At 49.4% G+C, this 12,793-nt stretch overlaps 1 protein-coding gene across 5 annotated transcripts; it reads left to right on the forward strand.

Moving 5' to 3' along the window:
- Window positions 1-219: 219 nt before the first annotated feature.
- On the forward strand, window positions 220-11,595 carry LOC137454162 (ficolin-1-like). 5 transcript variants are annotated; one of them, XM_068164101.1, is made up of 9 exons: window positions 220-341; window positions 1,095-1,208; window positions 1,886-1,939; window positions 3,021-3,056; window positions 4,291-4,326; window positions 7,707-7,834; window positions 8,262-8,391; window positions 10,062-10,229; window positions 11,073-11,595. In XM_068164101.1, exons 1-9 carry the CDS (start codon window positions 263-265, stop codon window positions 11,318-11,320), a joined length of 993 nt encoding a protein of 330 aa, XP_068020202.1. In that variant the 5' UTR covers window positions 220-262; the 3' UTR covers window positions 11,321-11,595. The 5 variants fall into 5 exon arrangements, with proteins under 5 accessions (XP_068020202.1, XP_068020204.1, XP_068020203.1 ...); XM_068164103.1 differs by having other exon boundaries at window positions 10,095-10,229; XM_068164102.1 differs by having other exon boundaries at window positions 7,710-7,834.
- The last annotated feature ends 1,198 nt before the right edge of the window (window positions 11,596-12,793 follow it).

Below are 12,793 nucleotides of genomic sequence, written 5' to 3' on the forward strand. Positions count from 1 at the left end.
AGGGGAAGGGCATCCAAAATCTGCAGAAGATGGAGGCGAGGCAGGCAAGGCAGCCAGGCAAGAATTCTCCAGTCAGAACTGGGAAACAGCTTGAGGGGCAGCCAGAGCCCCAGATCTGAGAGCAGGCAGCAGGCAGGCATGGAGGTGGAGCTTATCCTGGTGGGGTTGTTAATTATAAAAGGCTGAAATAAATCAATGCTAACCACGGTGCCTGGGAAGTGGATGAGAGGAGCTGTGCAGAGAGCGGAGAGCACTGCTGGCCATGGAGAGGTCAGCCCCAACCCTCCTGGCATTGCTCAGCCTGACAGCAACTACCTGTGATGCCCAGGACACCTGTCCAGGTGAGTAGGGCACAAACCCCACTGAGGCAGCCTGTTCCATCTCCCCCACAGCAGAAGGCACTTGGGTGAGGGGGGTGATGATTTTTTTTTCCTTCTATGCTGTTTATAAAATTCAGCTGCAACTAAGAGGAGCGTAAGGGGGAAGCTGAAGTCTCAGCAGCCACTTTATCAAACTGCTGCCCGTGCAGCAGTGGGAGCTCCAGGAACAGTCTGTAACCATCCTGGTTAAGGGTGGTTGTGGTGCCTTGGCTCAGCTACTAAATGGTGCACAGCAAGGCAAAGGACTGATAAGTACTTTCTGGGTGCCAAGCACTGTGGCAGCAGCTTGGGGACACTGCACAGCACAGGATGATGTCTGATATTTCTTATGGAGATGATAGGGGTGGTTTCAAACTGACCTGCTGGCAGGAATTTGAGTTCAATCATTACTGTGCAGGCCTGTCAGTATCACACTCTGCTGTCAACACCTCTTTGGCATGTCCCGCGGCTTTTGTTTTAAGGCACAGTGTATTTGCCGTGTCATCCCCAACAGCCACCTCATGTCATCCCCAACAGCCACCTCTCCCACTGAAGCCAGAGTCAGTTTCTAGCTCCTCTAGTACATGAGACCCTCAAAATCCTCTTTAATCCATGCACATCTCCAAACTCCCACCTTTTTGCTTGAAATGCTCTTCAACTCTAGAGGGCTTAGTTTCTTCTCCAAGACATTTCAGAGCCCTAATAATCTCCATGAAGACTGTTTCATTTCCTCAGAAGTGAGAATAGTGGGACTGGGTGATGCTGGAAAGCTTGCCCTTCTCCAAGGATGCCCAGGAATCCCAGGTGCTTCTGGCTCAAAAGGAGAACCAGGTGTCCCAGGAACAAAAGGTGAGGCCCCAAAAGTCAGCAATGAACTTGTGATAGGAGGTGGCTTTGCTGCTTTGGGTATGGGAAGCAAACTGAGGGTGGAGCAGTGGTTGGCCTGGTACTGGCTTCTGTGAGCAGCTGGGGAGTTGAATAGGAGTGGGGAAATACTCCACTGCTGGTACACCTGGAGGTGTCTTTTTGTCTTTGATTCCCATTGCAAGTCTGAAGTGGTCCTGGGATGTGAAGTGCCACAACTCATTTGTTTTTCATCTACTTTACTGAATAGTTTGGGTGAGAGGGAGGCTGTGATGGTTCTGCAAGGCTATCAGGGAGCAACTCAGAACTGTACTGGCACCCTCCCACCCCAGGAAGCATAGGAAATGAGGGATCCTTCAGGACTTTCATAGAAAACTCATAGAGAAAGTAAGTCACATTAGCAGAGGGAACAGATCCATGACAAGCAAAATCCATGGACTGAATCCAAGATGCTCATAGGAATTCATAGGTGACCTGCAAATTAGGATTTATCTGACAGGACCAGCAGACGAAAAGGAGTAAGATGTGCTGTAGTATTGAATCCAATTAAGCAAACCCAACCTCCTTGTTTCTGCAAGCCAAGGCTCATCTGCCTGGGCTTGACTGAACTGTTCTCTGGTCAGTTAGCATTGTGCACATGCAAACTGAGTCTTTCCTTGCAGGTGAAATGGGAGCCCTGGGCCTCCCTGGGAAAGCAGGACCACCTGGTGCAAAAGGTAAAGTGTGATACGGAGCTCCAATCCATAAGTCTGCCCAAGGACAGACACTGTGAGACAGCCCTGAAGTAGTGCAGGCAAAGCCGGACTGGGGGGTGTGAACCTTGCTCGGGGTGAGTAGTAAAACCCATTCTCCAGTGGGACCACATTACAGCAGAAGATGCCACTCATCTCAAACTTTCTACTTACCAGTTCCTTTTCAAACCAGACCTCTCCCCATTCCCCCCTCTTGCCCTGACCTGCCTGCACCATGACAAACATGTCCAAATGCTCCCCTGCTCTGAGAGGCCTGGCATTGTTTCAGCCAGGAAAACTGATGCAGTGCCCCAGTACTGAGTGATCCAGCAGCCTCCAGTCCTGGATGCAGCCTTTGATGCCACTGGAGCCCACTTGCTCAGGAGGATGAGACCAAAGTACCAGGAAACAGCTGGCATGCAGTCAAGCAAGGAAGGAATGGACTTTTTTTTTTTTTACAATGGCATGAGCTCCCGAAAAGAAGAAGATGTCTGCTGAGAAAACAGCTTTCAGTCCATGCAGGCTGTCTTAAGGTATTCGGCAGGGTCTGTGTGCTTTAGGCATTGGAAAAGTATCTTGTAAAGAAACCAGTTCCCAGCACAAGGTGGCACCCAGGAACTGGGAAAACAGCCCCTTTGGATGCTGAACATGCAGCTATTTCCTTGCCAAAAGCACGAAAGGCTTCAGCTGAAACCACAGCAGGAGGTGAATGAACCCTTGGGGAAAAAAAGCAGCTGTTGCCCAAAAATATCACAAGCGTCTGTCTGCAAGCAGAAATCCTGCACAGGTCACTGAGATGAAGCTGTAAAGCCCCCCTATAGTGCAGCAGGTGGAGCAGCAGCTCTGTCCTCTGTGTCCTACCCTTCCTGCTGTTCCCAAGAGATGCTGCACCCTAGGGCCAGCCAGGCCCGGGTGGCAGCACCGAGCAGAGACACTCAGCACCGCAGCCTGGCTTTGCACTGCTTGGCAGCCTCTCCTGTACATCTGGGAGATAGGGAGGGGCTTTTGGGGAACCACAGGAATTCAGTCACATCCATGCTGAGCATTTTCTTCTTGTCTTTTGCAGGAGCAGTTGGAGAGCCTGGCTTCCCAGGACCAAAAGGTAAACCCTGATGCCTTGAGTTCATCCTGTGGGCTGGTTTAGGTAAACTTCTGTCCTCTGCTGTCCTGAAACAACAACAGGTGGGAGCAACTATAGAGAAGGAAAAGTATTCTGGCAGGTACTGGATGGAGCTGTTTGGTGACAGCTGTGTCCCACTGTAGGATCAGCTCTGGCCTGGCTGATGTAAGCAGCCCTGCTCCCAAACTGTTCAGCAACAGGGGCTGTCCCCAGCTTGAGTGCCAGATGCTGTTTCCCAGCAGCATCAGTTTCACATGCCACAGCCTGAGGGACCAGCCAGGTTTGGGCAGACTTCTGACCTCCTCATGTGATGGCAAAAGGTAGAGGCTTCCAGAGGACCAAGCCTCCCTACCAACAGTAAACCGCACTCTTCATCCTGATTCCTTTGTCCTGCATGTGAAGGCTACTGATCTCCACTGCTGAGCACTGAACTGTGACTTCCCTCACTGGAGCTTGGCTTGTGATAGCTGGGGCCAGGGGCTGCTGATCTGGTGGCTAGCTCAGCACAGCTGATCCAGGTGTCACAGTGCTCCCTAGTCACTGCCTACAGCCTTCTACCAGCAGCAGCCATGCCCCTCTCAGACTTTGCCTTTCTGCAGGGATGTATTTCCTGCTCCTTCCCACACCCACCTGCTTCTGGCCACCTCAGTGGTACAAATATCGGTACATAATACCCTGGCTGGCCAGCAGCAGGCAGAGCAGACAGGCCCTACAGAGAAAACTCTTGTGTCATTCTTGCCATTTGCACATCCAAGCCCCAAAGCAGATGTCAAATGAAAACACAACATCCTGGGTCCAATGTCCCAGAAAGGGCCAGGCTGCTGCTCCTTGTGCATCTGTAGTGTACCCCCCCAGCTATGGCAGCTACCTTGCATGCCTGCAAGGCAACCTGGAGAGCTACTCCCAGTGAATGAGGGTACCATTAATTCCATGAGTCTGTGACTTGTGTTTCCACCTGCCATTTTCTGGGTCTGTGCAGATGGGCCTTTGATGGGTTGGTGCCTCTCATATGAAGGGCCCACAAATGGCCAGGGCTGAACATGGACTGAGTTTGTCCTCCTGCCTGGTTTCTCTGTGCCTCTTGTGCACGCAGATGAGCCAAGTAACTGTTTACCAGTGCAGCAGGATCTGACTTGGAGAGCAAATTATGCCAATTATTGGAGGAGGGCAGGACATGAAAGGTGAAAAACAGTTGATGATGTTGTTTGTCCAACAGGAACAAAAGGAGAGCCTGGATTTCCAGAAACATGGGGTGAGTTTCATCCTAGGTCCTTCATGCCACCATTGGCTTTGCAGATGGTGGTAAATGGTGGACCTGAGCAAAGCCTTCAACACTGTCCCGCACATCCTGGTCTCCAGGCTGGTGACACATGGGTTTGATGGGTGGACCACTGGATGGATAAGGAACTGGCTTGATGGCTGCACCCAAAGAGTGGCTGTCGATGGCTCCAGGGCCCAGTGGAGGCCAGGGACAAGCAAAGTCCCTCAGGGATCAGTCCTGGGACCAGGGCTGTTCAACATGTTCAACCCTCAGCAGGGTTGCTGATGACACCAAGCTGTGTGGTGCAGCAGACAGGCTGGAGAAGGGAGGCCATCCAGAGGGACCTGGACAGGCTGGAGAGGTGGGCACAAGCCAACTTCAGGAGGTTCAACAAGACCAAGGGCAGGGTCCTGCAGCTGGGTCAAGGCAATCCCAGGCACAAATACAGGCTGGGCAGTGACTGGCTGGAAAGCAGCCCTGAGGAGAGAGCCTTGGGGGTGCTGGGGGAGAAGTTCACCAGGAGCTCTCAGTGTGCACTTGCAGCCCAGAAAGCCAATCAGATCCTGGGCTGCAGCAGGAGAAGGGTGGCCAGCAGGGCAAGGGAGGTGATTCTCCCGCTCTGCTCAGCTCTGGGGAGATCCCACCTGGAGTACTGCCTCCAGTTCTGGAGCCCCTATGACAAGAGGGATCTGGAGGTGCTGGAACTTGTCCAGAGAAGGGCCAAGAGGATGAGCAGAAGGCTGGAGCATCTTGTGACCGTTTTAGGCTACACCTTTAAGAAGGGGACAGTTACTGAAACACTCTGGCTGAATGTTTTGGTGTGAAAAGGAAAACAAAGATAATTCTAAAGGAATTTCATTGGTAGTTTGTGTTTCAGTCTGCCTGAGCAGCTGCTGTCTTTCTTCTGTGCTGGCTGGGGTGGACCTTGTGTTAACGAGATAACAAACTAATTCCTTTCTTCCCTTAACATATGCTTTGAGCAAACAGAATTTCCTCCTTAATAATTACTTCTCTCTCTCTAACCCTTTTTGGGGAAAAAGGGAGGAGGGGGAAGAAGGGGGTTTTGGGGAGACCCTCCTCACTGGAGGAGGGCAGGTTTCCTGTGTTACATTCTTCGTTGTGTATTTTTGTATGTACTGTATATTGAGTATAGATTCACTGCATGTCATCCTGCTTGTAAAATATAGCTCTTATCCATTGTTGCTTCTCTGACTGAGTTAGCCGTGGGTTTTGTTTGTGGGGGGGAACTGAACTTTCTCTCACCAGCACATAACTAACTGGCGCTCAGCGTGGGGCTCACCTAATTGCTTTCCAGAAGTAGGGCAAAATTGGCTTGATTTATTGTCTGCTTGGATCGGAGTTGCAAACTTGAAAGTGGTTTGGGTTTTAGAGCGTCTGATCTTCGTATTGATTTATAAATATTTGCAAGACTGATTTGTGATGGTTTAGGCAGGTACTTAATGTAATGTAATATACTTATGGTCTAAGTATACGATTTGGCTTCTCTGTGACCGGTGCCTGGGATTCTTTTGGCTTAGTAAATACAAAAATGTAATTGCCACCACTCTGCCCATTGAGATAGAGGAGTTTAAGATTCCAGTAGGTGAAAGAGTAATTTTAAGTGATGGCTGGGGTCCAAAGGTGATTTATTTGGTGTGTGTAATCCTGCTGTCGGTGATAATTAATGTCTCATTGTTAGTAGCTCTGATTCAGGAGAAGAAGATATCTAAAACTTGCTTCATTATTAAGCATAAGCCAAGGAGGAAAACATAGTTCTAACTTGACCCCAGAAATTTCTAGTGATGAGGAGAGTAGAGAATCTGAATCAGTTAAAAATAGAGCACCTCCTATGAGGACAGACTGAAAGAGTTGTGACTGTTCAGTCTGGAGAAAAGAAGGCTCTGAGGAGACCTCATTGTGGCCTTTCAGTATCTGAAGGGGGCTACAAGAAGGGCTGGGGAGGGACTGCTCGGGATCTCAGGTAGTGATAGGACTCAGGGGAATGGAATGAAGCTGGAGGTGGGGGGGAATTTGTTCCCCATGAGAGTGGTGAAGCCCTGGAATGGGTTGTCCAGGGAGGTGGTTGGGGCCCCATCCCTGGAGGTGTTTAAGCCCAGGCTGGATGAGGCTCTGGCCAGGCTGATCTAGTGTGGGGTGTCCCTGCCCATGGCCGGGGGGCTGGAACTAGATGATCCTTGTGGTCCCTTCCAACCCTGACTGATCCTATGATACTATGAAATGCCCTGTACCAGAAATCAGGGCAGGGCAGACATAAAAACAATGACACTGAAGGACAGAGTGAGGATATCTCACAGTGAGGCCATTTGCTTCTGATGCTGACATGCAGCTTCTGTAATCCAGCCAGTCCAGGAAAGTCAGCTCCTCTGAGCACTACTGGAGTCACCTGCCCTCCATGTGGCCTGGAGGAGGTCTGAGTGGTTGAGGACCTTGGGTTCCTGGTTTCCAAGATGAAACCACTAGAAACATTTCTACAGACCTGCTGCTACTTCAAAGGCCATTGTAGCAACAAAGCTACAACCTGCTCTGGCAGATCAGTCTCTCTCACCTGAGAGACTGGGGTGCCATTGAAGTGCCCCCTTGCTGCCCCAGACACTCGTTCCCCATTCTGTGTTTCCTGGGCATGTAAAAACACTTGTATAAGAAGGAACAGGCCTTCCATTAGGAAGTACATCCATGCCCACAAGATAGCCTGGTACAGCTGTGCGTTCATTCATCAAACACTGCACAATCAGACACCTGCACCACCAGCCCCACTACCTCCTCATCTCCCAAGGTTTTGTCATTTACAAACCACAGATGCAGCTGTAAGATAGCAAGTGTGATAGGGACCATTCCAGTCAGTCCTTGGAGATCTGGGAATCTGAACCTTCTGTCCTCAGGCGTGAGGGGTTTTTTTCAGGGGAAAAATATTTACCCATAATATGTTTGTGTGTGTGTTCAGAAGTGCCATCAGTTGATTCCACAGAGGATAACCTGAACACTGTGCTCTGCATTTACAGGCAGGTGGTTTTCTGTCACCACTCCTGCTCACACACTCTCTGTGCCTTGCACCCATTTCTGAGTCTGAACAAATTCCTGGATCATGAGTTTGTCATATTGGTCAGAGCAGTTCCATCATCCAGACCCTCAAAAGAGTCAGAGATGAGAGGTGTCTGAGCACCTTAGAACACCTCTTAGAAGATGCCCCTCTCCCCTATAACATGAACTCAGAAGCTGCAGCAGAATTTGGGTCCCTGTAGATGCACACCAGATCCCTGCAGAGCAAGGAGCCAGCAGGGGCAGGAGCTTGGGGAGCTCCCTGGCTGCAGTGGACCCTCTTCCCACTTAAGCTCCTTTCCTAATTTGCACAGAAGCCAGGAACTGCCAAGACCTCTTGGGTAAAGGGAAGATCCTGAGTGGCTGGTACACCATCTACCCCCAGGGCTGCAATGCCACCACTGTCTTCTGCGACATGGACACAGATGGTGGAGGATGGATTGTGAGTAGGACAAGGAGGAGGCTTTTATGTCTTTACAGTGATTTGTTATTGATGCTACAACGAATGGCAACAAAACAGAAACAGAAGGGAAGGAAAACACACTGAGGGGATAACTGAGGCTCACAGCAGCAAGGTTGGGTGAATTCCTGTGGATGTAGAGGATTATTCCAGGAGAGATTGTTAGGAGCTGGCCAAGCACCACAGACCCACTCCCTGCTTAAATCAACAAATCATTTCCTCATCAATTCCAATGCAGATGGAGGAGATCTGTGAGAGAGGGATTCCCGTGGGGCTGGATCCCCAGAGATCCACAGAACTGTCCTCATACAGGGGGAGTATTTGCTGTGGGGGCACTGTGCCTCCCAAGAAGTGCAGATGCTGTCAGAGGAGGTTTGGCTTGGTGGAGCTGAGCTCTCCTTTCCTGCAGGTATTCCAGAGGCGCTGGGACGGGTCCGTGAACTTCTTGCGAGGCTGGGATTCATACAGAAGAGGCTTTGGCAGCCAGTTGACGGAGTTTTGGCTGGGCAACGACAACATCCACTTCCTCACCTCACTGGGTAAGTGTGATAGTTACAATTATGGTTATTTATTTATGTGACAATTAATAGTATTACTAATATAAAAATTAATAACTTTTCAGCAGTGTATATCTGCAGATTCTAGTGCACGGTCGTTCGTGTATTCGCCATAAAAGCAAGAGTTTAACAATTTTAAACTAAATTAGAAACACACAAAACAGCAATGCAGCAAGACCCAAAGGTGCCGTTTTGCCGCTTGTCCACCAGGTGGCGACTCGACAAGACTCCTGGCAGCTGTGTACGGTGGGGCTGTGTCAGGCACAGGCAATTTTAAAGGAGCCTTTCAGAGAGTTAATGCTACAGTACCACTCGAGCTGAAGCGTGGGGATTTTTAACAGAACCAAAAGTGGTGTTCAACGTGTGAACGCTGGAAAGCTGCAGCTTTCTCCGACTGCTGCGGCGGGTGCGGTGTGGAGGCTGATTCACCTGGAACAGGCTCTCGGGTGGGGGGGCACGGCGCGGAACGGAACGGCTTCTCCCTGGTTCAGCTTGGAAATGATGAGCATCCGGAACACTCGCAGGCAGGGCGGTCCTGGCAGTGCTCTGAATCGTGCAGAGCGGTGGGCGGCTCCCTTCTCCCGTGACTTGCCAGCCAGCGCGCAGGGGCTGCTAGCTACGGTCCGTGCTTTGCGAGTGGGGCGTGGTGGCAGCTTGTTCCTACCGGCAGGACTGCAGGTACAACACTAAGCTTTCAATGAAGCTTATGAAATGGACTCTTTGCTGGATTCTGGGTAAACTGAGGCACGACAGCACTTCCCGGGTAGCAGGCTTCTCCCCGGACTGCAGACCCAGGCAGAACACGTGCCCAAGAGCAGAGCACGTGCGAGGAGCAAGAGTAGTAGCAGAAGCCTAATAGCAAAAGAGCAGAGAGCACAAAGAGCACAAAGTCCTTTACAGTTTGGGTAATCTTTCTGATTTGTTTGAGGCTTGGATTAGCTTGTTAAATATTATTAACCAATGGCAAAGCACGTGGCCAAGAATATGCCCAAACTTGGAAGAAGCACAAGCATCCCACAGGGTGAGATGGTGCTCGTTTACCCCAGCAAGGTAGGTTGGGTTGTTTACCCTGGCTTGTTAACACCTGTCCCTTTGTTTACTCAGCTCTGGCTGAGTACCCACTCCAAAGAAGAAGGGGAAAGGGGGTTTGAGCAAAACATGTAGGGACAAGTTTTGGCAATACTTGAGACATAATTCTGGGCATAAGCACTCTTCACTACAGTAAGGGCTGCTTCTGTGCCTAGATGGTGTCCTGAGAGCACTCACTTGGTCACTACAGGACCATGAACTTCTTGCTTCTGTCAGAGGTCCCAACAGCTAATCCTAAACAGTATGCAAGCTCTTGCAGCCCTCAGCACACAGGAAACTGTACTCTGGAGAGAGGAAAACTAGAAATAAGGAAGAGAATGAGGTCTCCACAACCTCTCCCGGAAATAGGCCAATGCAGTTTCCTACAGCATTCACACACACCCTTGCAGGGCTCCTGGGTGTGTAGCTTTGAGTACCCAAGGTCAGATCAGAAAAGTTGTTTCACGCAGGAAAGCCATTGAAGGTCCAGGACGTTCTGCGAGACTTTCAAACCAGTCTCTCAAATAGTAGAAGCCTCTCTCAGGTTAACTCTCCACCCTGAAATCTAGGTGTGCACTTACCAGTGCTGCACCACTGCTGTCCACCTTCTCTTCCAGAACCCTGTGAACTCCGTGTTGACCTGAGGGACTTTGAGAACAATTACTACTTTGCCAAGTACGCCTCCTTTAGAGTGTTGGGAGAGTCTGAGAAGTACAAACTGGTTCTAGGAGACTTCCTTGGTGGAAATGCTGGTAAGTTGGCAGCAGCTCTCTGGGAAAGGCCATTTTCTAGAGGATTTCAGAAGTGTTCATGCAAACTCCCTGTACCTTCTCTATTTTGTTTTCTAAATGGCCATGGCATGCCAGCTGCCAAGGGACCTCTGGGTGCCAGTCAGGACAGAGACATTCACAGAAGTGTGACCCAGAGCATTACCTTAAAAACCAGCGCATGGTTTAGCAGCAAACATAGAGCCTTGTCCTGGGCAGCACCTAATCCAGAGTAACCTTCCCAACAGCCCTGCAGCTGCTGGGCCACATTCTGCCTTCAGTTATGCTGGAAGGAAACATCTGCTCATGAAGTTTGCCACTTCAGGGCTGGATGTTGTTCCATACTTGCAGCACCAGCACTGCATCCTCACTGCCTGATGGCTTGGGTTTATTTAGAAAGCAAACAAGACCCCTGCAGAATTCAATCCCCTTCATGAAGGAATTATTCCAACCAAGACCTGATAGAGCAGTGCTCTGGGTTTGTGTGGTTTTTTTATGCTTCAGCTGTGTCTGATGGTGCAGACCTCAGCATGGCTGCAGAGAATATGACACCATTGTTATATTGGTGACAGAGAAGTGAGACCCATGCAACTGAACCTGGCCCATTTGATTCACAGGCACAGATAAGTTCTCAGTGTGTTTTAGCAGTCCTGGTAGAGCTTAGGATATTTGTCCTCTCCAGGACCAAGGAGAAAACCTGGGCAATGAAGAGAAGAGGAGGATTTATAAAGTTATAAGGCCCACTACTGCCCTGCAGTGCTCCACAGACATCTGAGGGTCCCTTCTGTGCTCCCTATTGCAGTAACTGTGCCCATGTGCTCCCTGCAGGAGACTCCTTCTCGTACCATAAGGACATGCCATTCTCAACCACAGACCAGGACAACGACCTGAGCTCCCTGAACTGTGCCACAGAATACAAAGGAGCCTGGTGGTACAATGACTGCCACTACTCCAACCTGAATGGGATGTACTGGCTGGGCACCCACAGCAGCTACGCTGATGGCATAAACTGGAAGACAGGCAAGGACTACCATTACTCCCTGCAGAGAGCAGAAATGAAGTTCAGGCCAGCCTGACACTGCAGGAAGGTCCACTCAGCCAAGAGAAGACACAAATAAAATGTCTGAGGATAAAAGTGGACCAGGAAGGATATTATGGGTTGTATCTTCAGCCCAAAGCAGACTTTTACAGTCAAGGGGAGATTGGTGTTGATCTGAGGGCCTGTAAAAACCCTGGAGTATCTTCAGCAGCCCCACAGATCCTTGCTTAGCCAGCATCTTCTTCTGAAAAGTGCTTCACCTTGATTGAAAGATCCAGTGATAGTGAGGCCACTGCAGCTCAGTAAAGCTCTCAGTTATTAGTACCCTAAATGGTAATCACTGGTGATTTTCAGTCTAATTCACACATATGAAGCTTTCAGTGGAACCAAGAGCCAGCTGAAAGTCATTGAATTCCTGACCCATGCTTCTCCTCCTGCAGGTTGTGACCATAGATTCATAGAATGGGTTGAGTTGGAAGGGACCTGTCGTAGGGTTGGAAGGGTAAGGCCAAGAAGCCTCCTCCCTTCCCCCTGTAAAGTAAAGGGAAAGAAAATTTAAGGGAAAGGGAAAAAAAAAAACCTCACAGCTGAATTAGCAAAGCAGTGGAGCTGTATATTTACAAAGCAATATAGGATATGCTGGGAAATATATACAAATTTACAATATTTACAATATATACAAAGATATACAATAAAGTAGCACAGAAATGAGAGTTCCCCCCTCTGCTGAGGGGGTTCCCCACCTCCGCTCTCCCCTCTCTCCCCGCTTTGCCCAGAGCGGGTTAGAAAGAGAGAGAAAAAAAAAATTAGAAACAGTTATGTGTTAATTGGAAAGCAGTTAATACAGGCCTGGTAGCTTATCAGTTTCAAGGCCAAAGCCTTGGCAGAAAGCCCAGGAGCTGCAAGCTGCTGCCCGAAGGAGAAGCGGAAGCAAGACTAAAGATAAAAGTGCCGGAGTGCCCAGGATACCCTCCTGCACTCCCAGTTCAGAAGGTGCTTCCTCCCACTCTACCAATGAAATTAGTTTAGATCGTTCTTTTCATTTACCAACTTCTGTCCACCATATTCCCTTTCTTAAGGGGACAGCCCCAACCGGTGTCAGTCCACCCCTTCTAAACAATTTCACTGGCTGTTCATACTGTCCATCCAATCCAAAACAATATTTACAATTCGTGAGTAAAGTTCATAGTCCATTCCGGCTATGCTCAGATGTAGATGATTCAAAAGTCCAAGAAAATCAGAAAATGAGAAAAATGGAAAACAGTTCATTTCTTCGCCGATGAAGCAAAGAAAAGGGAAACAGGGAATCTCAGGGTCTCTTAGTTGACTCAGGGCTCTCAGGGATCTCAGGGTTCGTGCACCGTAGATTTCCTCGATCCTTCCTTTGGATGTGATGTAGCTGTACAACAGTTCGAAATTAACCTCTTTCAGCTAAAGTTAAATTTCTTTGTGGAATACACTGAATTTCACCATTCTCTTGCATTACCCAATAAGTGTGACCCGGACCTTC

Source organism: Melanerpes formicivorus, unplaced genomic scaffold, assembly GCF_026170545.1.
Source record: "Melanerpes formicivorus ecotype bairdi unplaced genomic scaffold, bMelFor1.0.p_v2 SCAF_77, whole genome shotgun sequence".
NCBI classification, from domain to species: domain Eukaryota; kingdom Metazoa; phylum Chordata; class Aves; order Piciformes; family Picidae; genus Melanerpes; species Melanerpes formicivorus.